At 47.8% G+C, this 25,495-nt stretch overlaps 1 protein-coding gene and 2 long non-coding RNA genes across 4 annotated transcripts in view; 2 read left to right on the top strand and 1 right to left on the bottom strand.

Annotated features, from left to right (window-relative positions):
• Positions 1–23,483, bottom strand: part of LOC103553189 (liver carboxylesterase-like) — a 31,539-nt gene extending 8,056 nt beyond the window's left edge. Inside the window, exons 1-8 of one of the 2 annotated variants that reach the window (XM_070613674.1) lie at positions 23,320–23,483; positions 20,271–20,475; positions 16,717–16,861; positions 13,576–13,709; positions 10,662–10,815; positions 9,463–9,567; positions 7,516–7,620; positions 589–729 (exon numbers count right to left, since the gene is read on the bottom strand). In XM_070613674.1, coding sequence (XP_070469775.1) covers positions 589–729; positions 7,516–7,620; positions 9,463–9,567; positions 10,662–10,815; positions 13,576–13,709; positions 16,717–16,861; positions 20,271–20,475; positions 23,320–23,371 — 1,041 coding nt within the window. In that variant the 5' untranslated portion in view covers positions 23,372–23,483. Of the gene's footprint in view, positions 1–588; positions 730–7,515; positions 7,621–9,462; positions 9,568–10,661; positions 10,816–13,575; positions 13,710–16,716; positions 16,862–20,270; positions 20,479–23,319 lie in introns of both variants that reach the window. The other variant, XM_070613673.1, reaches the window with a different exon arrangement.
• LOC139082447 (uncharacterized) lies at positions 11,281–16,464 on the top strand. Its single transcript, XR_011538454.1, has 2 exons — positions 11,281–11,398; positions 12,437–16,464. It is a non-coding gene; the product is annotated as an uncharacterized lncRNA (long non-coding RNA).
• Positions 20,380–24,187, top strand: LOC103553188 (uncharacterized). The gene is made up of 7 exons (XR_011538441.1): positions 20,380–20,518; positions 20,649–21,027; positions 21,625–21,831; positions 21,943–22,454; positions 22,628–22,743; positions 22,965–23,021; positions 23,310–24,187. It is a non-coding gene; the product is annotated as an uncharacterized lncRNA (long non-coding RNA).
• Positions 24,188–25,495: the final 1,308 nt, after the last annotated feature.

The raw sequence follows: 25,495 nt of genomic DNA on the forward strand, positions 1-25,495 counted from the left end.
TTCATGCTGGACTCTTTTCCCCACTGCAATGGTATAACTGAGTAAAACCTGTCCTCACCACTTACACTCCTGTTGTCTTTATCTTTGACAGAAGGGACAGCCCTTCCTAGCTTTCAGCAGTCATTTTAACTCAAGAAGAAGCGAGCTCCTCTGAATGTTTGCAGTTGGATGACCAGGAGCGTGTGTGGAGTTTATGGAGAGACCATGAAAGCACCAAGCCCAAGGGGAGAGGCTGCAGGGCCCCAGCCTCACACTCCTTCACCCCCGAGCTCCTTCCCTTTCCAGGCCTCGGTTTTCTCATCTGCCTTGTGATTGTCTCTACAGTGCCCCCAGCATCGACATTTCAGGATTCTTGGATTGGGGAACAATCAGAGAGTGTTTGGGGACAGGGATACCCAGGGCCACACACCCAGGTGACATTTGGGACATCTCAGAGAAGGTGTCCATGGAAATGTCAACTTGTGTGAAGGGGACGGCTGCCCTGGACCCCGAGGGGTGTCTGGAGAAGGAGGAGCTCCTGTGACCTGAGATGGGAGAGGTGATGAGAGGGGTGGGGGAGTTGAGTCTAAGAGACCAGCACATTCTCACCGTTGGAATAATCCAGCCAAACTCCTGCTTGTTGATTCCGACAATGTAGGGAACAGTGTTGAACGTCTTTTCAGCCAGAATCTCCTCAGGCATCTTTGGCAGCAGCACTCCATCAACCACAGTGGGCAGCAAGGGATGGCTCTGGGGAAGAGGGAGCATAGTGTCCGTGCTTCTCCTCTCAAGGAAACACCTGCCTCCGCATCTCCACCTGTCTGAGCACAAGGCCAGCACACAGAGCTGTGTGCCCATGGCAGTGACCACAGAACTGAGGGTCCCATCAAAGGATGGCAAGTCTGTATCACCCCAGAGGGCAGAACTTCGAACAGGGACTAGAGGTGGGAAGGTGATGGGGGGAAGTCTCCCTCAAAGTGTAATATATATGCATATACACACATTTATATAGATTCAAATATATATAAACATATAAATATATTTAATAATTGAGATATATATATACACACTTTACATGTATTTCAATTAAATTGTATGTATACCTATGTGTGTCTCTCTCTACAGTCAGTCCTCATTATTCGTGGTGGTTTAGGTCTGTAAGTCACCGTGAACTCTGAATTAGTGAACACTGAGCCACTGCTCCCAGGGGAAATACAGGGTCAGGTTCCTGCGTGCCTGTGGTCACATTTTCATCAACCCTGTTTTAAGTATGTTTAAAGATATCTTATGTAATACACAACTCTTTAAAATAATTCATTATCTGTAGTTCTTGTTTATAATAAAGCACCAGCCAAGAAGGGCTCCACATTTCCTGGGCCCTGGGTAACGTGACTGTAATTTCCTTGTCCTTCAGCCTTGTGACAGTGCCGTCCACTATGAGCTTATCATCATCATCTCATGAATCCACAAATGTAGCCGTTTTTCCACAGCTTCATCACAGACTATGGATGATACGTTAGCCTTTCCAGAGGGGCCTCATGGCAAATGTCCTCCTCCTTTTTCTGGATGGGCTGCAGGGTTGATCCATTAACACTGAACGCACCGCCGACAGCACTGTGACCCACGCCTGAACGAAGCTCATCAAACACACGCACTTTCTCCCATGTTGGGCATATCACAGCGTTATTGTGCTTAGGAACACTAGACAGCCCCTCAGCACTATGCTTGGGACCATTTTATTTATTTATTTATTTATTTTAAGATTCTATTTTTTCCTTTTTCTCCCCAAAGCCCCCCAGTACATAGTTGTATATTCTTCGTTGTGGGTCCTTCTAGTTGTGGCATGTGGGATGCTGCCTCAGCGTGGTTTGATGAGCAGTGCCATGTTCGCGCCCAGGATTTGAACCACGGAAACACTGGGCCTCCTGCAGTGGAGCACGCGAAATTAACCACTCAGCCACAGGGCCAGCCCCTGCTTGGGACCATTTTAAACAGAGAAACCACCAACAGAAAGCACAGAAATGTGAAAAATGTGGGACTAAATGGACCATGGAAAGGACATTTGTTAATAGTATGAGAGATGAAACAGAAGACGGTGTGTTGCCTTGTTGGATGTCAGATGGGAACGGACGTGTCATCACGTGACTCACTTTCTGCCACTTTTTGCACGTCCATCAATGACCAAAAATGTGCCCTGAATATTGATTTGGAGTAAGAAATAAATTTCAGTGAGTAGGTGAATTCACAAAAACAGAATTCATGATTAATGACAAGTGACTGTGTCTATGTCTCTATATTTAAACACGAGATATTCTTGATGAAAGGTTTGCTTCAAGGAGGCAGTGAGCTCCTCATCACTCCAGGTGCCTAGACTGAGGCTTGGCTCCGTATCAGAGAGCAATAGCAGGAGAAAGAGAATCAGGGATGGGCTCGCGTTGTGTGGATAAATGTCTTAGTTTTAGGTTTTACCTTTGAAGGAAAATATTTACATGGCCACAAATCCTGCAGAGCCTGACTTACACGTCAGCACCTGGGAAGCTGGTTCTGGGTACAGGAATGTTCCATATTTGGTCACAGAAATTGTTAAAAGCATGGGTTGGGAGCCAGACTATCTGGATTTGAAACCTGCTTCTGCCAGTAACTAGCTGGTGACCTGGGAAAATAATTTCACCTGTTTGTGACTCACTTTCCTCATCTATAACACACATTGTTGTGGGGCTTAAATGGTTGAACACATGCAAAATGCTCAGCACAGTACCTAGTACCTGGAACGGGCTGGATAAACATTAGCTATTACTCATTAGAGGTGTTGTTACAGACCCCTCACATAGACATCAGCTCCATGGACCTTATTTCCATCTGCACATGCTGTGTGTCATATTCCCCCCTGGATGGCAGGTGAAACTGGACAATTCCCAGGCTTTGAGACCAGGGACCTACATCTGCTCTGAAAGGGTCAACAATGGGCAAGTTCTGGCTGCAGAAGAGAAGCTCTGTCAAATGAATCAGACTCAGCAGGACAAGGGCCCACGTCCTAATGCAATATGGCTGACAATAGGGACAAAGGATCTGGGAGCCACCACTGCTCTCTTCGAAAGGCTGTGCAGTTCAGAAAGGGCTGCTGTGGGAAGGCGCCTAGAGGAGCATCTCCTTCTGGGAGGAAGACACAGGGCATCCCACATGGGGGAGGTGCCTGCCATCTGCAGTGGGCCTGGGGAGTGAACAGTATTCCAACAGTGGGAATGGCATGAGCACAGTGACAAGGTGACAGTGTGCAGCACTAATCCCAGGAACCTCAGACCCCGGGAGCCCTGGGCTTGGAGGAAGGCTGTGGGGTGTGGACAGAGAGAACAGATAGTGCGGCAACTTTCTGCACCATGTCCGGCACAGAGCAGGGGCTCAGATATGCTTTGCAGGATAACTCCATGGAGGTTAGGGGACTTGTCTTGTAAGGAGGGTCAGTCTTTTAAGAAGGGGCAACATGCCCTGACCTGGGTCCACAAGGGTAAGTCTGGCTGCACCGTGGAGCATAGGACTAGGAGAGAGTGTAGAGGTGGAAGTGAAAGCCCAGGAGACAGACTACGAGGGCCCGATCAGGGTGGCGTCCAGCGGGGCTGACGGACACAAGCAACAGTAGAAATGGCAGTGATGCCTGCTGTACAGAGTGGCTGCAAGTGGCTGCCCTGTGTGGGGCTCCTGCATCCCCTGGTTCAAGTCAGAAACCCACGGTCTGCTTCACCCATTCTCCTTTTCTTATGCCCCACATCCTGTCCACTAGCACATCCTGTTGGATGTTACTTCAAAAATATCCAGGCGCCAAGCCCTTCTCATCACCCACTCTGCTGTGGGCCAGTCCAGGCTGCCATGATCCTTTGTCTGGATTGTTCCTGCCCAGGGTCCCCCAGCTGCTGTCCCTGCATCTGCTCTGCCCCTTCCCCACCTTTCATTTAACACAGACATCAGTGAGCCCTTTGTAACAGCCAAGGTCACTCCCTCCTCTGTTCAGAACCCTCCCAAGACTTCCCATCACACTTGGAATCAAAATCCAAGTCCTTTAAAGGACCACCCCCACCTCCCATTCCCTTTTCAGCCTCAGTCCTGTTCCTCTTTCCCTCCACTCTATCCACACTGGCCTCTTGCCTAGGGCCTTTACAGCTGCTCTTCCCTCTAGAAAACTGCCTAGATCACTTTTCCTCCTCCGTTCCTGACAGCTGGCTTCCTCTCCTCCTCCAGAACTGGGCTCAAATGTCACCTCCTCATGGAGTATTCCCAATCATGCCTTGCCAATTCAAATCACTGGCAAACTCCAGCCCCATTTCCAAACTACTTTTCCACCCTAATGCTGACCAACATCACACACAGTATGTATTTTATTTGTCTGTTAAGGTTTCTTCCCTCACTCCAGAAGGCAGGGATTTACGTCTATTGTGCCTGTTTCACTGCTATATCTCCAGTTCCTGAATCTGGTCCTGGTACATAGTAAGTGCTACTTAAATATTTGCTGAATGACAGGGAATCTCATTTAATCCTTGCAACACCTTTTAAGCTAAGTGCTACCCTCCCCAGGGAGAGAGCAGAGACGACAGGAATGTGAGTCATTGCAGAGGTAATGCCACTGGAATCTGGAAACATGTTAGAGGGCAGGAGAGGAGGAAGAAGGAGATGGGGAGGATGCTGCTGGAGTTTCCTCCTGGCTGGGAGGAGGGTGGAGTCCTCAGGACTGAGATTCTTGGCTCCCTTCCTGATGGCCCTGCAGACAGTGCAGCTTGCACAGCTAACAAGCCCTGCAGCCTCCAGGAGGAGATCTGGGCTCCTCAATGAAGGCTCCTGAAGAAACTCCTTAACCAATTATCTCCATCTCCCCACGGTGGAAGGTTCTAGTCCAGCTCTCTCTAAAGTAGCCATTTTTTGGAACAAGAACTGTAAAAAACAAGGGCTAGGCTGGTCTCAGGGGCACAGAGTTAATGAACGGGAGCACTGGAGTGGGACTCAGAAGATCGGGTTCTAGTCCTACCTATAGTCCTCCTGGCTGTGTTATGCAGGCAAGTTACAACCCTTCTTTGGGCCTCAACAGCATGAACACAGGACGTTACTATAAGTCCACAAGGGGAACTCTTTCATTCCTATTTAAGTGGAGCTTGAAGGTGTCAAGACTTAAAACCTATAATCAAGAAACTAAAGGTACTTATGTCTCTGGGTTCTCCAAGTAAGTCAAGACTGAGAAATTTCCGTGAAGACGAAGGCAGAGGATGTGGGTGAGAGGGCTTCCTGGAGAAAAGCTTGACCCTGGCTGCCCTGGGCATGAGCACAGGTTGTAGGCATAGGATGCAGGAGGGGGCTCTGGAGAGGATGTCTGTGGTGGTGCCTGCCCTGCCCTCCATCCATTTCCCATTCTTGCTTCCCCAGGCAACAGCACCCTCTTTTTCCTTTGAGGGACCTCCCCCTTCTCTATTCTCAGTCCATGAATCCAGGCATCTACATGTGACCTGAGGTGCCCCATCTCCCTGACCAGAGAAGATTTCAGTAATGAGCACATGCCTATGTCAGTTCAATAGAGTTTACGCCAAAAGTTTTGCAGGAATTATTTGGAAAGAAGGTTTCTAAGCAGATAGGATGTAAGTCTAGAGTGTGTTCTTGTCTTTATCCCCCCGGGGACTAACCTGCCTGAGAGTGAAGTCTACGCTGAGAGATAAAAAACTTTGGGCTGGAGACAGATTCTTATCAATATCATATGTGCATCTGAATTCAGCCATGCTGAAGCCATCTACTCCTGAACTATAGTTTAGTTTTCAGGTAGTTACCTGAAGAGTCTGTTACAATGCATTCCTTTTTCTGCTCTAGGCTCATCTCGCATTGGCAAGTCCTGACTCACTGAAGCTCACGGAAATTCACCCCACCCTCCGCTTCTCTATGCTGTGTGTTCACAAGATTGCACTATTGCACACTGTAGCTAACAAGTCGATCAGTGTGGAGGAAGTGAGCAGTAAGGATCCCTCTATTATGGGTTGTAGCCATATGATCCAGGTGTGTGTGTGTGTTGAGGGGAGTACGTAGTCATGGGAACTCTCCCACGTGATCTCAGAAGATCTAAGAAGACATGTGCTCTTTGATCTCTGGGTTATCTCCGGATCACCAACTCTTAAATGAGAGGTCCTCTCGTGCCACATGGAGAATTGCAAAAATAAAGTTGCCTCTTTCCAGGCATGAGAAAAAAGTTCTATTTTAATTCTTTGAACACATTGGTCACCTTAGTTGAGCCTTAAAACCCAGGATCCAATTTTAGGGTCACACTGGACTCAACCCGTGGAAATAAAGCAGAGTCTAGCCCTAGATGCTGTCCCTGGGGGTCCAGGAGTATCCTCAGGAGCCCAGGGTGCAGACAGAGAGTCCGGGGGCTCAGGCTACTCCTGGGCTCACATTCACACCATTCTCCCACAAAGGGAAGATTTCCTCTTGTCCCTGGATGCTGCATTCTCTAGGCACCTGTCCTGCCGTAGCTTCCCTGTGATGACCCACTGCAATAGGCATCCATAAATCCTCAAATGTCATCTTCTCTGTGAAGTATCCTTGTGACTATAATGAATGGTTCCCCTCTCTGTACTCCCAATACACTTGACCCAGGACGTATATGAGTGTTTTTTTCATTGAATAGTTCCCTGTAGCAGGCAGTGCATCCAATTCGTGTGCATAACCCTTGCTGTTACCCAGTCATACACTCAGCACAGGTAGATGGATGGATAGATGGATGGACAAGTGGATGGATGGATTGATGGAGTTTATTAATACATGGCATATGGGTGAATTGGATGGATAAGTGGCTAGATGGATGATAACTTGTGGATAGGAGATAGATGGATAACTGATTTTAGAGAGATGGATGATGGAATGAGGACATACGGTGGCAGGATGATTAATAATACATGAATGAAAGTTATGGATACATTGACATTAAATTGATGAAACGATATTGATGAATTGGATGCATTGGTGGACATATAGATGGAAAATAAGAAGATGAATGGATAAATGGATGGATAAATGGATGGATGTGTAGTTATCCTAGAATCACAATTGAGGTAGAGTCTCGAAAATATAGAAGCCACCACTAGGTTGTAATTGAGGCAGTTTCTAAATGAGTCAAGATAAATTGTGTCCACCTTTCCGGAAATCTTTTTTTTAATGTCCCCATCCCCCAAATTCAGGATGGTAGTTACCTCTGGGAATGTGGAATGTTTAGTTCTTAAAAATATATCTGAAAGTAAGATAGGCAAAATGATAAGATTTGACAAAGCTGCAGGATTATTACACAATGCTCACTATGTTATTTTTTTTGATTTTGTTGATGATTGAGATATTTCATGATAGAAAAGAAAAAAAGAATTTCCCCATTCATATTCAGAGGCTGACACTGCTCCTGAGAGGTGAGACACTGTCACAGGTAGATTTTCCGGGGTGAGGGGACAGCTGAAATGGTGAAACCTGCGGCCAAGTTTACAGGGTGGGGGCTAGTGTGGCCACGAGAATGGGTGCACCTACCATCTTCAGCGACAACTCCAAGAGCTCGTCGTCTGTCTTCTGGCGTAGGCAGTGAACAATGACAGCCGAGGTCGTGCTTTTGCACCCAGCAAACACAGCAATTTGCTGCAGAGATCACAGGTGACAGCAGAATTCAGAGCCATGTCTCTTCCATTGGTCAATAAAGAGCTGTTCCATCCCAACCTCAATTTCTAAAGGCAGCAGGGGTGGCAGAAAGTATTCTAGACCAGCAGGTGTGGGTCCTGGTGCCAGTCATGCCCATTACACAGCCTCTGTCTCTGTTGCCTTGTCTCTGTGAGAACGGGCACAACGATCTCAGAGCTGAACATCGAAGAAGAGGCTGCGGGAGTGGGGCTAAGAGCATAGAGTCCAGAATCACTCTGTCCTGTTTCACATCTCAGCTCATCTACTTACTAGACATTTGGATTCAGGGAAGTCACTTACAAAGTGACCAGAGGAGAAGATGCAGACGGAGAGGAGGCAGGCACCACAATGGCGGGGCCATGGAGAGTGTGCACGGATCCCCAGAGCCTTAGTACAGTGTCTGACACAGAATCAATACTCAGGATGTATTTGTTGAATAAATAAAAAGTCACAGAGAGAAGTAGAGGAGAGAGAGAGACAGACTGAGAGAGAGAATAAGTGTCTTAGATTCCCTTCATTTTGCCAATGTCTTATTCCAGTTTGATAGCGAAATCCAGTCCCATCTCTGCCACCTCTGTTTCCCTTAAATATATTCCCCCTTAAAACTAAAGGACGGTCAGGTGGACTTGCAGTGTGTATGAACAGAGAATTCTGAAAAACATTCTAAAAAATTCTAAAAATTCTTGATGTCTTCCTTTCCTTTCCTCCTACTCACCAGCCCCTTTAAGTCTGGCTGGTGCCCCCACTGCTCCTCGAAACCAGCTCTCACAGCCCTACGTAAATGCCCCAGATCACCGACTCCAGCGGGCTCTCCTCAGCTGAGCCTCCTGTGGCTCACTCTTCCTTGGCTTCCTAACAGTCTCCAGATAAAGACAAAGTCCTGACCAGGGTCCTGTGCAGCCCCCGCAATGTCCCCATCCTCAGCTCACTCCAGGTTCCCTCTGCTCCTTCTGCTCTGGTCACATCAGCCTGTCTCATTCTCTCATTCGAGATACTTCCTCATGCCACAGGACATTTGCACATATTGTTGCCTCTTCCTGAAATATTCTTTTCTCACCAAGTAAATTACTGCCCATCCCTCTGATCTCAACTCATTGACTATCTTTTCAGGAAGCCTTTCCTGATACCCTCCCCTACTCATGGACTAATTGCTCCTTTTGGATTCTGTCATGACACCAGGTATCTCTCCATTATTGCTCTTGTTACTATTAACATTTTATAATTTGTTTGGTTATGTTTTCAATAATTTGTGCCTTGCATTAGAATGAAAGCTTCCTAAGGTTGCTAGATATTGGGTATATCAAAATTATTCATTGATGAATAAATGGATCAATGAGTGAATTCTCCCGTAGTCACAAGGAACCACCCCCAGTCACAAGCCCCTCAGAGAGGAACCCCTCCAGGCTCACATGCTGAAAGTGGGTTCACCAGAACTGAGACCCTGAGAGACACAACACACAGTGACACTCCACTGCCCACTCTGGCCTGGCACCCCACCTTGGCACACTTTGGGAAGTGTGGTCCTTGGAAAGTGCACAGTGCTGGCAGTCCAGAATCATGAGCTTGAGTCCAGCTCTGCCCCATCACTCTCTGATCTTGGCCAGCTGCTGACACACCCTGCCCCAGGTTGCTCAGCTGGATAACTGGGAGGTTGGGTGACGTGTCTCCTTGCCCTTCCCACCCAGGCATTCTCACTACTGTGATGCTTTGAGGATGTCAGCTGGATCCCATGACAAGAAAGAACCCTGACGAATCCAGGAGAGCAGAGCTAAGGGTGCAGGGGCGTCCCACTGTGAGACTCACCTGAGCTGCGGCCTTCGAGTCCTTCTGGACCAGGCCAGCAGTGAAGGCCACACCACTCTCAGAGATGGCCTGGTGGAAGAGGTTCTTGGCCAGTGGAGATAACACCTGGGAGGAAAGTAGAGACGAAGAGAGTTTACGCTCACAGCAGGGGTCTTGAAGAGCTAGTCTCATCCACAGCTCTGCCCTGGCCCCTCCCCTGGAGACCCTGGGGCTCAGTGGACATCACAGGTCCTGGCCTGGCCTGTTCTCCAGGCTGACCCCAGGACCCGATTCTCCAAGAAAACCTCCCTCAGCTGGAGGCAGCCAGGAGCACAGAGCGAGGGACAGAACAGGATGTGTGCGGCGTGCACGCTGATTAAAACAATCAAAGGTATCTGAAAGATGCTTAGGAATTCCTAACAACACTTTAAAGACATGGCTCTGATTCTGCATTTCCATTACTTCACATTCCAGGTGTGATCCTACACACTACTCCTCAAGCCATCTTTGGTGGTATCCCACATACGAAATAGAGGAAGATTGCCACAGATGTTAGCTCAGGGACAATATTCCCCCCCCCAAAAAAACAAAAACCCCCCAAAAACAAACAGTAATAGTGCTGACCCTCTGCTCAAGCGTGAGGCAGCTGGAGGATTCCTTACAGCTCCTAGCACCTTCTAGTCTGGTTTTCCACCATTTCTTCCCTCAGCCCCACTACCACTAGCAAGATATCCCAGGGACTACTGCCTTCCCTCTGAGCATGGAGAAACAGTCAGACCATCTCAGAGGAGGCCCCTGACCCGATGTTTGTGCCCGTGTCCCCTTCACATGCATATGGCTGTAAGACAAACCATGACACTCTGACCAACCTTTAAGGTTGCCTCCTCTTATTCATAATGTATTCCCACCCCTACATCCCAAGAGAAGTGAGATGAGCCCTAATGGGAAAATGATTAAGAAGGCGAGAGAGAGCACAACCAAGTTAGAAAATGAGATATGTTGCAGGTGTGGCTGAACATTTTTATGGCCCCAGGATGCTGTTTGAGCTCTGAGCTTCCTGGGGGTCAAGGAGAGTTGGGCCATTAGCTCTCTACCATCCGATGCTGTGCAGTGTGGACTCAGCTTTGAATCTAGGTCTTGTGAATAAAGGTGCCCATGGCTAGATTGATTGGTCTCCACTAAGTCCCATCCACAGCCACAAGAGGGCCAGGAACACTTACAAGAACAGAGACACTTTCACCTCCTGCTGACTCTCCAAAGATCGTCACGGAGCCTGGGTCCCCTCCAAAGTTGGCGATGTTATCCTGGACCCAGTGCAATGCAGCCACCTGGTCCAAGTGACCCCAGTTTCCGGGGCTGTGCTCGTCCCCTGTGCTGTGAGAAAGAGAACAGGGTGGAGTGGGAACAGAGATGTCACAGCAGGGCTCTCAGGACCACAGACTCAGCTGGGAACTCTTGGTGAGCCTTCTGGAATGAGACAGGGCTTCCACAGCCCTGACCCAGGGCTCTCCACTTGCCTTCCTCTCCTGTAGCATTGTTCCGTCGTGGGTTCTACATTCCTTCATCTGGCATCTATTTATTGAGTGTCTGCTCTGTGCAAACACAGTTCTAAGAGCCAGGAACAAGTCTGAGAGCAAAAAAAGTAAGCCTCTGACTAGAGCTCACACTACGTAGAGCTCACACTACGGATCACAAACAAATAAAGAGATAAGCATAGAATCTAATGTCAGGTAGTGAAAGTGCTTTCAGGAAAAACAAAACCTGGTAAGAGAAATGGCAGAGGTGGGGCAGTAGGATCCTATTTCAGACCACATGACCAGGGAAGGACTATTTGAGGCTGTGGCATTTGAGTAGAGAACTGAATGAGTGAGCACAGAGCCTTGCAAATATCCAAAGAAGAGAATTCCGGGTGGAGGAAACAGCAAGTGCAGAGATCCCGGGGTTCAGTGAACAAAGTGTGAGTATAGGACATGCTGCTAGAGAGGGCCCTGTGGGACTTGGTAAGGACTGGATGTCATTGTAAGTAAGGGGGAAGTCACTGCAGGGGAAGGTCATAACTCCGTCTGTGTCTTAGATGATCACTCTGGCTACTGTGCAGATCAAACAGAGCATAAAAGTAGCAGGATTATAAAAGTGGAGGTTGTTACAATAATCCAGGTGAGAGGCACAGAGGGCTCAGATTAGGGTGGGTGCAAAGAAGGAGACGAGAAGTGGCTGAGATTCTGAATGAATGTTAAAGGTGGAACCAGAGGATTTTCTCGTCCACTGGATATGGGATGTGAGAAAAATAGAAGAGTCAAGGCTGACCACAAGGCTTTTATCCTGAGAAAGCAGAAGGATGGAATTGCCAGCAGCTGAGCAGGGAACATTGTGGGGAAAGGAGGAGTATTTTGGGGGAGGGGCAGTGGGAGTCAAGGGTTTAGTTTGTCCAAGTAAAGTGTGAGATGCCCTTTGATGTCCAGTGGAGACAGCAGGAGGGATAAGGAGATAGTTAATGATGTCCTTCTGGGTTTCAAAGAAGAAATTGGGGATAAGGACTGTGAAAGTGCCCCCTGAGGTCACTAGGACACCAGTGTTCGATGGAGAGGGAGACACACACAGGCAAGAGGAAAGGGAGGAGGAGGGTACAGTGACGGTGCTGAGAAGGAGCAGTCCAGGAGGTAGGAGGCGGCCGGGACCCAAGAGAGAAAGTATTTCAAAAGGATGTGACCCATCATGTGTGGATGTTGCCAAGACGGTGTGTGGCCAAGGTTGGGCCAAGAGCTGGTGGGTCATTGGTGACCTCGACCACAACAGTCTGGTGGCATGGTCGGAGTGAAAACCTGATTGACATAGGTTTGAGGAGAGACTGGGAGGAGAGGAAGCGGGGAGCACTAATGTAGCAGTTTGACTGTAATGGGGAGCAGGGAAACGGGCCATGGGTGGAAGAGATGAGCAGTCTTAATGAAGGCAATATATCCTGAGTCATGACTCACCTGGGATAACTCTACTCCAGCTCCATAGGTCTTTCCAGTGAGGAGTCCACCCCTCCACCAGTCCACCCATCAGCTATCTGAGGATCAGAGGTCCTGGGGCTGGTGCATTCAGAAAATGCTGCTATCAACTATGTCCTTCAGGAAACCTGGTTCCTGCTTCCATGGAGGCTCAATGGAGAAGACTCTAGCCTTGACTCATGGGTGCCCCAAAAGCAGAAGGAAATGGGATGAGTGGACCTGACTTTCCCTAGGAGGACTGTGCATTGAGATCAGATGCTGCAACAACCTCCCAGCTCTGGCCACCCATTCCGTCACCCACAAGCATTCACTGAGCTCCCACCATAAATCTGCTCCTTCCTCACTTTCCCGTGAGGTAAGATGTGTAAGCCTATAACTGCTGTGCTGATGCTAACTGTCAATTTACACGTTGCAAGTGCTGGGGCAGCACAGGTGAAAAGGAGATGACCATTTCTGAGGAGGTAACGTGAGTTATCCAGCCTAGTGTTCTAGGGGTTAAGATTCAGTACTCTCACCGTTGCATCCCAGGTTTGTTTGCTCGTCAGGGAAATACACCACTAGTCTGTTAGTTGCCATAATGTGGCGGCTGTGTGTTGCTGTGATGCTGAAGCTCTGCCACCAGTACTTCAAATACCAGTAGGGTCACCCATGTCAGACAGGTTTCAGCAGAGTTTCCAGACCAAGGCAGACCAGAAAGTGGGACCTAGCCAAACACTTATTAAAACATAGGCCATGAAAACCTCATAAATAGCAGCAGAACATTGTCTGATACAGCACCAGAAGATGAGAGGATGATGCAAAAAGATCGGGCAGCTTCTGTCTCTTCCTTACATGGTCACCAGGAGACAGAATTGACTCAAAAGCACTAGCAACAAACATTTGAGTAGGATCTTACAGGATGAATAAAAATTTGAAAGAATAGATATTTCAGGCAGATGGAACATCTTATGCAAAAGCTCAGAAGCAAGCGGACCAGTGTGGCTGGGGAATGAGAAGGGAGGTGTAGCTCAGTTATGAAGGGACTTGGGTGCCTCACTAGGGAATTTAGTAAAGATCCCCTTGAGAGCTGACATGACAAGAGTGGGGTCCTAGTACCCTCGCTTTGGGGGCCAATGCACAGTGAGGAAGTCCAATATCTTACCTGAGGAATCCCCAGATGCCGAGGCGGTACTGAATGGTCACCACCACCACGTTTTCATGGGCAGAGAGGGCCAGCCCATCATAGGTTGATGCTCCACCTACCATCAGACCACCTCCATGGATCCACACCATCACCTGGATAAGGAGGAAGTAACAACACCGCTTATAAGCAGCAGATCTGAGAAGGACCCCACGGTGAAGTCTGGTTTGGTCGTCTATCTCTTAGCCATGACTCAAGGAGGCCCTTACCCAAAGTCCACCAGTGTCCCACAAAGTTGAAGCAATCTGTCACTCTCCTTCCCCCCTTTCCTATCTGGGTTCCAGGCTACCACCCCACTCAATGCATGCTGGCTGCCCCTGCCTGTTTTCCCAGCCTCAGTGCCACCTTCTACAAGGGCTCTTCATGCTCAGAACACCGTCATGGGAACAGTCAAGGCTATAGGTGTCATCTTCTCCCCAACACTCCTTTCACCTTCGTCCGTGGACCCCTCCCTCAGCTCAGAACATTCTGCATGCCACAACCCTTGTATTTCAGCTTTATCTTACGAGTCTCTTATGCAGTGAATTAAACTTCTCTCATGCGTGAATGATTATCTCAAGAAGCGCACATGCCCCGAGTGGTATGTCTTCCTGATATGCCTTTGCTCTGCCTCCTCCCGATTTCTCTACATCCCCAAATCCCACCAATCCTCCAAAGCACAACCTAAAAACCACGTCCTCCAAGAAGTCCTCAGTCATTTGACTAACATGATCTGAGACCTACTATGTGCTGGGGACTGTGATAAGAATTAAGGATCATAGTGGACACAACAATTTACAAGACATGGCTCTTGCATTTAATGAGCTCACATAGCGAGGAAGTGAGAGTAGCTAAAATAATAATATTGTAAGAATTTTGTTATTTAAAGAAAGGAACTCATAGTACGAACTATGTGCCAAGTACTATACTCAGCATTTAAAATTAAACCACCCATGAAGTAGGGACTGCTATTGCCCCATTTAACAGACAGGGAAACTGAGGCACTTAACCTGCCCGAGGTCGCACAGCTAATAAGTGGTGGAAGCGGGACTTGAACCCAGGCGGTCTGGCTCCAGATCCACATGATGGGCCACCCAGCACACTGCAGCCAATGTCCAGGGTGCAGTAGGTCGGCTGTTAGGGAAGGAGGAAGATCTTGCCTTTGGCCAGCTCTAAGTGACGTGTCAGGAGCACTGTCCTGGATACCTCGGCAGGCCCTGAGATATAGCCTGACGGTCATCACTGAATATTTATACGTGATTACTCCAGTTCTGAGGGAAAAGAGCCAGGTGTCTCAGCAATTAAAAGGCAGAACCAGGATTTAAACCTGTGCCCTAAAGTTCCAGGAACTGTGTCCATAACTAGAGGTCTCCTGCCTGCAGGTTCCAGAGCCCCTGTTCCTCCCAAACCTCCGATCCCCGCCTGCCTCCAGGTGGAGCGGCTGAGTCTGAGTCATCTCTGAGTGAAGGCTGAGCCAAGGTCGGGGCAGCAGAGATTTGATGAAGTTAGTGTCCATCTGTGCAGCCCAGATGGTGAGACCCTCGAAGGCAGGGGCTGCTTGGCAATGGTTGTACGTTCCTCCTTCCTCCTAACCCCCAATTCTAGCTCTGTGTGTGGCGCTCTGAGTACAACACGGAAGAATGAATGAATGAGCGAATGAATGAGTGAGTGAAGTTTTGTCCCACCTCTTTGAGCCAAGCATGAGCAGTGCCACTTCTAGTCACAAGTTCATAGATGCCTCCTCCTCTCCTGGGCATGATGCCAGGTGTGTTCTGGGAGAACCCAGGAAGCTCATACCCCTCCCTTCTCCACCCCACGGACCCCCTTCTTTTCCAGAAGACCCTTCCCCAACCTCCACACTGAATCTGGAAGCCGGCCCCATCTCTGGGCTTCTGTTTATTCAGGAAATGCTGACTCACTGGGTCTTCAGCCCATGCCAAGGTGAATTAGGGAGGGAAATTAGCTAAAAGTCCCAGAGAGTTGGCCAAAGGCCAAAGAAGGTGTTTCTTGGATTCATCACGTTGTGTTCTCCACACTTTTATCAGGAGACACTGTGAGGCAGGGTTCTTTGTGTGCTGAGGAAAGTCCACACACAGGCTCAGTTTCCTAGTGTGAGTCAAAGAGCAAGCGTATGACAATCAGAAGACTCATGTTCTTGTTGTGCCAACCCTACTGTGTGACCTCACTTTCCTCTCTTTGGGCCTCAATTTCTCTATCTGTAAAGGATGGGTTGGGTTGTTGGCTTATCTCTACGATTCCTTCAGTTCTGTCCTTGTTGGAAATTGTATATGAGCTGCTCTGGGTATCAGATTCGTAACCTAGCAACCAAGAGTAATCATTCTTCTTCTATAATGCAAGAGAACCTGGAAAAATGGAAAGATACATTACAGATGTGTAGCAAACTCCCCAAAAGATCCTATGTCTGTCAATGGGATAACTGAGGTTGAAGGGGAGCAGAATATGCCACCCCAAAACATGCCATTTTAGTATATTGACTATTTGGAATTAAATTTAGTTAAGAAAATTTCCTAGGAAACAGCCAGTGCAAGGACACTCTAACCCTCGTTTGTCTCCTGAAAGCAGGAAATAAATCTCCCATGTGAAGGATACCCTCCCTGCACCTGAGGGTGAAAGGCGTCCTTATCACCAGAGATGGGGAAGTCAAGGCCAAGAAGGCTGTATGAACAACCTTTGTCACTTCCTCTTTAACTTTTCACTCCAACCCAAACCCCTTTGCTTTGTCAAATCTTCACAAATAACTTTTTCTTTGTCTAAAATGTATAAATGCTCCTCGCTTCGGTCCTTTCTTTGATGCTTAAATTTTGATAACCTCTTGTACTTATGAAGATAAAATTGTTTTTCTCCTGTTAATCTGTCTTGTGTCACTTTAATAATGGGCCATCCAAAGAATCTAGAGGGCAAGAAGGGAAAAATTTTCATTCCCTGCCGTTTCCTGTGGTCACGAGGTCTGGCTGTGGTGGGTAAAGAAAGCCCTGGGGCCCTGAAACAAACACGGCTGGTGGTGGCCCCACCCCAAACTGTCGTTGTCCTCTTTCAGTCTCCACCAGAAGATCCTGGGGGGCTGGAACTCACCAGCCTTGACCAGTGGTTCCCACTACTTACCGGCAGCCTGCTTTTTTTTGTCAAGTCAGCGGGAGTGTAAATATTTAGGTAAAGACAGTCTTCAGAAAACTGGACAGGAATGTTCTCCTTTCTTATGGTAAAGAGGTCCGAGGCTATCTGCCCTGCCACTGGGTCCTGGGAGCACCTGGGAGGGGAAGGGAGAAAGAAGTCCTGAGGTTCTGTCAGAGCTGAGCAACGAGATGTCTCCTAAGGTCAGGCCGGGCCTTGGACTGGGAGGGTTAGACCTGTAACAGAGTTGCTCTTCCCACACTTGAGACACTGGAATGAGCAGGAAGGTATCTGAGGATCTGAGTGGGGGCCCTGGGACTCACTAAGATCTTCCAGGACTGTGTATAGTGAGGAAGCCTGGCACCTGTCCCCTTCCCAGAGCCTTCGAGCTGCCCTGGGTCAAGGAGAGGAGGCTGCGTCTACGCCTGGGAGAGGACCATTTCCTGCACTCCCTGGACACAGCCTGGCTCTCCGCTGGGCTCTTTGTGGTGGGCTGCAGGGTGACCATGTTCCTCCACCAGGTAAACCAGGCATTCTAGTCCCAGGAGACTTCCATAAACCATGAAAAGTCACTCAAATGGCAGAAATTCAGGGCAGACAAGATGTCAGGAGAAATATTTGTGGGACAACATTAAAGGAACTGTGTTCTAGTCCTGTGTTAGCCATTAATGAGCTTGGTGACCTTGGTTGAATACCTTCCCTGCTCTAATCCTCAATCTTCAGCTCTAGGAGAAGGGAGAGATTTCTTTAAGGGCCTTGCAGGCCTGACATACTAATATTCTACCGTCATCCAGCCCAGACAAGCACTAATGGTTGCCCTAATAACAGATCATGAAGGTCCAGCGTAGAGTATAATTGGTCACATTTCCTTAGTTCTCCCAGCGTGTCAGGTGTGTACTCCTTTTGTATTAACTCATCTAATCCTCAAGCAGCCCCGTGACATAGGTCCTATTATTACCCAGATTTTATATACAGGAGAACTGAGGCACAGAATGGTTTGAAATCCTTCGATCCTTCGTTCACACAGACAGAAAGATCCATACTATGGAGTGCTTAGATTTCCAAGGACATTAAAAGCAACATTTCTGAGTCTCAATGTAAGCAGAAGGCAGATGTCACCGCCCCCAGTGTGCAGATGAGGTGGCTGAGGCACTGAGGTGCCTGGATGACGCAGCTGTCAGGAGGCAGAGTCAGGCCTGAAAAGACGACTTCCTGATCTCCAACCCGGAGGAAGATTTCTGGGATCACTAAGAGCAAGGGGCATAATATTCATAAAGTAAAAAAATCAAATGTCAAAAAAGCAGAAAACACTTCAACATCACTGGTATTCAAATGAATGCAAAATAAATAGCCAAAGTATATATATCATAATTATGATAATAATTATTATTATTTTCCGTATCCATTAGCCAAAAACACATTCTTTAAAACAACCTCAAGCATTGTCAAATGTGCAGTGAATGGAGGTTTTCATACATTACTGGAAGGAGTACAGTTGGAACACTCCTGGAAGGAAATTTTATAAAAGGTGCATATTGTGTGACTTGGAAAAGTCATTTCTTGGAACTTCTCCAAAAATATTCGTGAGTTCAATAAATGTTTAACTATAGGTTATTCATTATTCATGCTATATATATTATCAAAAACACTAAGAACAACTGTGACCCAAATAAGAGATCAGGTAAATAAATGATGATTCAATCCCTGAGGTAACTCAGCTATTAAATGTCAGACTGTGATATTTAATGACATAGAACGACGTTCATGACATACTTAAAGGTGAGCAAAGAAGGCATCCAAACTATCCGTATAGCATGATGGGATACTGTGATTTATAATAAGAAATATCTATTTATTTGTCGTCCAGTTTCTGGCACAGGGCTCCTAAAACCCTTAGAATTTCCTAAGAGACGAGAGCCATAAAGGTGTGTTTGTTATATTAATCAGGTGAATTTTGGACCTCGGCTAAGGATGTGGGCTGGTTGCCAGGAAACCCATCAGTGATTACAGGGCTGGAACTCTCAGTCCCACCCCCCCCCGACCTCTCGGGAAGGGAGAGAGGCTGGGTGTTGAATTAATGTTCAATGGCCAAAGATTTAACCAATCATGCCTATGTAAGGAAGCATCCATAAAAAACCAAATGGACAAGGGCTCAGAGAGCATCCAGGTTGGTGAACCAGAACGCCCCCCTGTGCCGCCGTGCCAGACCCAAACTTCATGAGAACAGAAGCTGCTTTCTTCACAGCCTCACCCTAGGAATCTCTTCATCTGCTGTTGATTCATATTCTTTAATGTGCTTCGTAATAAACCAGTAATGTAGCGAGTCAACCAGTTTCCTGAGTTCTGTGAGCTGCTTTAGAAAATTAATGGAACCCAAGGAGGGTGCCATGGGAATGTCTGATTTATAGCTGGTCAATCAGAAGCACAGATAACAACCTGGACTTGTGATGGGCATCTGAAGGAGAGGACAGTCCTGTGGGACTGAGTTCTTAACTCGTAGCATCTGATACTACCTCCTGGTAAAGAGTGTCTGAATTGAGTTGAATTCCAGCTAGTGTGGACAAAACTCCCCATGTTGAATTGGGTGCAGAATGTTGGGTGGTTCTATTTTTAAGAGAGAAAACATGCAACACATGAAAGACTGGAAGAGCAGAACCTAAAACATGAACCGCAGTTCTCTCCAGGGGTGGAATCATAAAGGATTTTCATTCTCTTACCTTTCCTTACCTGTACTCCTGCACTTTTCAGTAATAAGTATGTATTACACTTACAATCAAGAAATAAAAACAGTGAAAATTATTTTTAAAGGAAAGAAGAAAGGGGAGAAGAGGAAAAAGGAAAGAAAAGAAAAGACGGCAAGAGGTGGGAACCTGGAGATTCCGAGAAATGCCTTGCTGAGAAGAATGAAGTCTAACTGGATGCATGGAGGCATTCGTGTCTCCGAGGTGCAGCTGCAAGTCCTCTTTGCCCGGCTTGTCCAGGGTGACTAGGACACATGACCCACTCTTCTGCTTGTGACTGAGCAGCTAGACACATCTGGGAGTTGAGAACTTGCCTGCTCAACACCCCAGGCCCTCCTCATCCACACACTGCCTGGCTTACTCCACTTGCCAACTATAGCAAAGTTCAAGACAGAAGAATAAACAGAACTGCTACCTCTGGTCCCTCCCATGTGAGCAAATTTTAATTTTTTTTCCAAAAAGTTATCATATTCTAACACATTACATAGCTCATTTATTAATTTGCATGTTTTTTATTGGCTGTTTCCCCTGCTTAAATCTAAGCTACGTGAAGGCAGGATCTTGGTTGTGTTCACTAACGGATCCCAGGACCTAGAGCATGCCTGGCACACAGTAGGTGCTCAATAACCATGTGTTGAATAGAGGGCTCTAGAATGCCGTGAGAGTTCTGGAATGTCTCTAAGGATCTACGATATCTTGAGGATTCCAGAACAAAGTGTGAGGCACCTGGAGGATGGCCTTGGCTCCTTCCTGCGTCACTTTGAGGCACACACCCACTGAAAGATGCCAAAGCCCCCGGCTTACATGGGAGGGTAGGAGGTGGCGTTCTTCACGAAGGGCCATGGATCTGCAGGCTGCGGCGGAGCAAACCTCAGGGATCCCAGGGGGGGCTTGGCAAAAGGGACCCCCAGGAAAACGGCCACGGGCTGTGCAAATCCTTCCAGGCTGACGTGCTTCCCCAGGACCTTGCCCTGCGCGGTGTCCACCACAGGCGGCGAGGATGGGTGCCCTGCTGGACAGCAAGAGGAAATGAGACAGGTTAGCAGTGAAAGGTTTGACCTGGATTCCAGGGGTCTTACCACTCTCAGCATGTGACCTTGAATGAGTCACCTCAACTCTCTAGGCCTCAGTTTCTTCTTATGTAAAAGGGAGGGGAGTTTAACTGTCCTTCCTAACTCCCAGGGCTGTCTTAAGGAGCAAAGTGGACATGGAGGTAAAACGGCATCAAGTGAGAAGGAAATGCAAGAAGGAGAGCTGCTGGGAGTGAAGCAGACATTGGGTTGCGCTCTCAGGATCCCTGGAGACAGTTATCCACTAGGATCCTGGTGCTGAGCTGCGTGCTGGATGGGAAGATGGACAAGAGGCGGCCCCTCTTCTCAGAAGCTCTGAGCCTTGTGGGGAGAATGAGCCACATACACGCTCGACCCTACTGCTGGGAAGAAAGTGGTCAGTGTCCTGAGAGAGGGACCAGTGGGGTCCTCCAGGAGTTAGAAGAGGGAGCGAGGCCTTCTGATTGGTGGCATCCTGGAGGCGGTGACCTTGGAGCTGGAACTCACATTAGGTGAGACTGAGCAGGGGGAGATGGCCGAGGGGGTATAAAGGTATAGAGCAGAGAAGAGAATGTGCCGAGGCGAGGCTCTGAGACAGCAAAAGGCAAGGCCTGCCCAAGGAAGAGTGATGGCCCATGTGAGGCAGAGGGAGTCTACGGGGAGCGGAAAATAATCCTGGGGTGAGAGAGGTTCATGTTTTGGAGGGCCTTGAATGCCAGGCTAAGGATCTGGGCTTTACTGTGGGTAAATGAGCAGCAATGAACCGTTAGAGTACGGGAGAGTGACACCATCAGCTTGAGGAGGATTCTTCTGGCGACTCTGAGCAGGGTCGTCCAGAGGGGCTGAGACTGGGGTCAGATCCCCGTCTGTTCCGTTCTTGTGGAGCAGACAGCTCTTCCTCGCTGAGCTGAAGTTCCTCCCCTGCAGCTTCCACATCAGCCCTGCTTCTACCTGCTGTGGCCCGTCCTGAGCTCCCATGTGGCAGCGGCCTTGCAGACCCCTGAGCCTGCCCATCCCTCAGGCCTCCTCTTGTCCGTCCTCAGATGGTTCCAGCGTTCCTCGTAGGAAATGATGTCTAGCCTCTCGTCCTCCCAACTGCTCTCTTTTAGATGTTGACGAAAGGGCTGCATCTCCCTCAAAGTGTGTGGCCAGAGCAGAAAGAATAACCCAGACTTGTTCTGAAGAAGAATATCCAGTGCTAACCTTCAGGAGAGATGAAGTGGACAGAAGCCAGATGCCAAGGGTGACAAAGTGGGCGATGGGGTGAGAGGCATCAGCCATAGTGGTAAGAGCAGCAGTTACCACGTGTGTTACAGGTAATGTTTGTATACTGAGTACTTCCTATGTGCTGGATGTGCATTCCAGGTCCGCTAAATTAATCTTCCCAAAAGCCTTGCTAGGTAGTTGTTCGTATGCCCATTTTACAGATGAGGAAGCTGAGGAGATGGAGGCAGCCACTATGGACTTTCTGAAGATGGAAATGGGATGGACTTGCCAGGAGGTGACTGCTGATTGGGAATAATGTGTCCTGATTTGGCTGTTACTCTGTAGTTACACTCAGTTCCAGGCCTCTCATGGTGTCACACCAGCAGAAAGAAGGTAAAACCCAGATGCAGCCTAGGCTGTCAGGACAGTGTTGGATTCAGGAGGCACAGATAGATTCCAGCTTGTGATTTTCCAGTTGACCTTGGACAAGTCCATTTCTGTGTCTGAGTCTCAGTTTCTCCATCTATCAAATGGCACAGATGTATTCTGAGGTCCCTTGCTGCACCCTTGTATTAACCGTGTCTTTTAGTTTCTCTGATCAGATGCTTTGACATCAGGGGCCTTGCTGACCCTGGAGGGACCACCTCTCCCTAGAGGCAGGAATCAGCTGGTCCTTCCAGCTTGCCAGAGCCCACACCCCAACCGCCTTCTTCATGGGGCTCTTACATGCCAGGTAACTGTCATCCTGCTCTAATCACTCCAGGATCAGGTACCTGACAACTGTGGACAAGCCCAGGCACCAGAGTACTTTGCTTTGGGTGCAAATCCTATACCTGCTTATCCTGCCCCACCTCTTGATTGCCCTCCTAACCCTGCTTATTCTGCCTCACCCCTTCCTTCCCGCAGCACCCAGGAGGAAGACTCTAAGCCACAATTCCTCCCTCTTCCTCTGCCTCCTGACCTGCCCAGTGCCCCACCTTGAGGCCCACCATGGTGGTAGTGTGCCCCTCACCTTGGGAACTGTGAGTAACAAACTGTCTTTTCAATGGTAGTCGTCTCCTGCTCTGTTGGTCTTACCATACCTCAAATTTCTATTAGTATGCTATTTTAGAACAAACCCTTTATTTATGAATCCTTATTTTGCACTTTCTTCATGCCAGGAACTATGCTCTGTAGAAACAACAATGCATTTCCTCCTCACAGTTGTCCAATGAATTAGAGACTGTGTTCATTTCCATTTTAGAGAGGGGGAAACTGAGGCACAGGAGAGTGAAGAACCTTGCCTAAAGACACACAGCTGGTGAGTGCTGAGCTGAGACGGAGCCTGCACCCTCTCAGCCAGAGTGAATAATTCTATTCTGCTAAGCCACTGTCCATGATTTGGCCATATCTGGACTAATATCAAGCGGAAATAAGCTGAATTCTCGAGGTGTTCATCCTCCCCTGGAGAGGACGGTCTGGGCTGGGCGATCCAAGTCTGGAGGGCAGCTGCTGCAGAACCGGACCTGTCACACCTTTGTCCTACGTCGTCTCCCTCACCTCACCCCTGGACCAGCATTTCCAAGGTGCCCCCCTGTTTGTATTTCAGAAGAACTCACCCCAAACTGTGGAGGTGGCCAAGGAGACCAGGACCAGAGCGAAGAGCCACATCTTGGAAGGACAGCAGCTCCTGGACCTGCAGGACTCAGCGCTGCTGGAAGGGGCTGTGCAGTCAGCCCCAGAGCCCTGCCCCTGCCCCGCCCCTCAGCTCCCTCCCTCCCAGCCAATAGCCTAATCAGGCAGAACAGATTTCCCCTTCCAAAGATCACTCTGGGCTTTGTGGATCCTTTATGCTCCGCCTCTTAGAGTTTACCCTCTTTTATCTAAACAGCACAGAATGAACTCTGCCATTACAGACAGCCACAGACTGGTCAAACAACTTGTTACATAAGGGTTTCCCCTCTCCTGGATGCTAACCTCAGTGCACTGTGAGCTTCCCAAAGGCAGGTACAAGCACCAGATGCCTTTGGTTTGGGCTCCCAGAACAAGCTTGAAAACTTTTACAGCAACTCCCAGCCCTGCAGCTGCTCTGCTGGGGAACTGAGAACCTATCTCTTCTTTTCCCTGGGCTTCTATTTCATAGGGCTCTATGCTGTCAGGTTTGTAAGCATCTTAAATTGCATCCAGTCTCCCTTCTGTTGCCTAAATTGACTTTACAATATTCCTGCCAAATGACTGAGCTTCCTGTCTCACACCTCCAGGGACAGGGAACTCACTATCTCTAGACGCAGGGATATTTGGGCACAAGGTTCTTAGAGTAGTGAATTCCATCCCACCACAGTGCCTGGCTATATTCATTCATTCATGCATCCATCCATTTGTCCTCCCATTTATTCATTATTCCATTTATCCATTCATTCATTCTCGAAAATTTACCAAGCCTAGCACTATGCTAGGTGTTATAAATACAAAGATGAATTCAAGATATGTTCCATCTCCTCTTGTAGTTCACCGTGTAGTAATTAAGACAGATGGGGTGTGGGGGTATGAATTGCAATGTAATGTGAAAGCACCAAAACTGAGGGATGCAAAGTGCTCTGGGTTCACCTGGGAAAGTGTCATTTACCTGCTGGGGATGCAAGCAAGATACTCAAAGCCTGTTTCATAGAATCATTAAATGTCCAACCATGGGGAATCCGTTATAGACACTGGTACAGCTGGCTAAGGACATACAATGCATTCACTCAAACTAGTGACGCTCACAGCTATTTATTGACAAGGAAAGACAGTCATGATCTATTGTGAAAGGGAAAAAAACACGTTATAAAATAATGGGGTATTTTTTGTACTTTAGGTATTTTGTTGTTATTGTTGGAGAAGATTGGCCCTGAGATAACATCTTTTGCCAATCTTCCTCTTTTTATTTTTTCTCCCCAAAGCCCCAGTACATAGTTGTATATCCTATCTGTACGTCCTTCTAGTTCTTCTATGTGGGATGCTGCCAGAGCATGGCTTGATGAGTGGAATGTATGTCCACAGCCAGGATCTGAACCGGCAAGCCCCGGGCCACCGAAGCGGAGTGTGCGAGCTTAACCACTACACCACCGAGCCGGCCCCGGTTGTAAAATCGTTGTATCTGCTTTGGGAAACAGTTAGACAGTTTCTCAAAAATTAAACATTAGGGTTACCATATCTCCCAGGAATTCCACTGCAAGGTTATTACCCAGGACAATTGAAAACATGTCCATACAAAAACGTGTACGCAAATAGGAGCATTAAAAACCTGTACACAAAGTGGAAACACTCAAGTATCCATCAATTGATGAATGGACAAATGAAATGTGATCTATCCAAACAATGGAATATTGTTCACCATAAAAAGAAACGAAGTATAGATACTTGTTACAACAAGAATCTTTTCACTCATTGCAAGGTTGAATTTTGAAAACATTACACTAATGAAAGAACCCAGACACAAGAGGCCACATCGTATGGTTTTATGTATAAGAAACGTCCAGAATAAGCAAATCCACATGGACAGAAATTAGATGTTTCCAGGGTTTAGGGGAGGAGAGAATGAGGAATGACTGCCAATAAGTATGAGGTTTCTATTTGGCATGAGGGAAATGTTTACGGATTAGATAGTGGCAAGGATACAGAACTTTGTGAATATACAAAAACCGCTGAATTGCACACTTTATTAAAAAGGTGAATTTTATGGTATGTAAATCATATTTCAATAAAAGAAAGAAACTTTTAAAAAAAATCATGTCATGTGTAATACCCATGTTAGTA

This window comes from Equus przewalskii, chromosome 3, assembly GCF_037783145.1.
Source record: "Equus przewalskii isolate Varuska chromosome 3, EquPr2, whole genome shotgun sequence".
Lineage (NCBI taxonomy): Eukaryota > Metazoa > Chordata > Mammalia > Perissodactyla > Equidae > Equus > Equus przewalskii.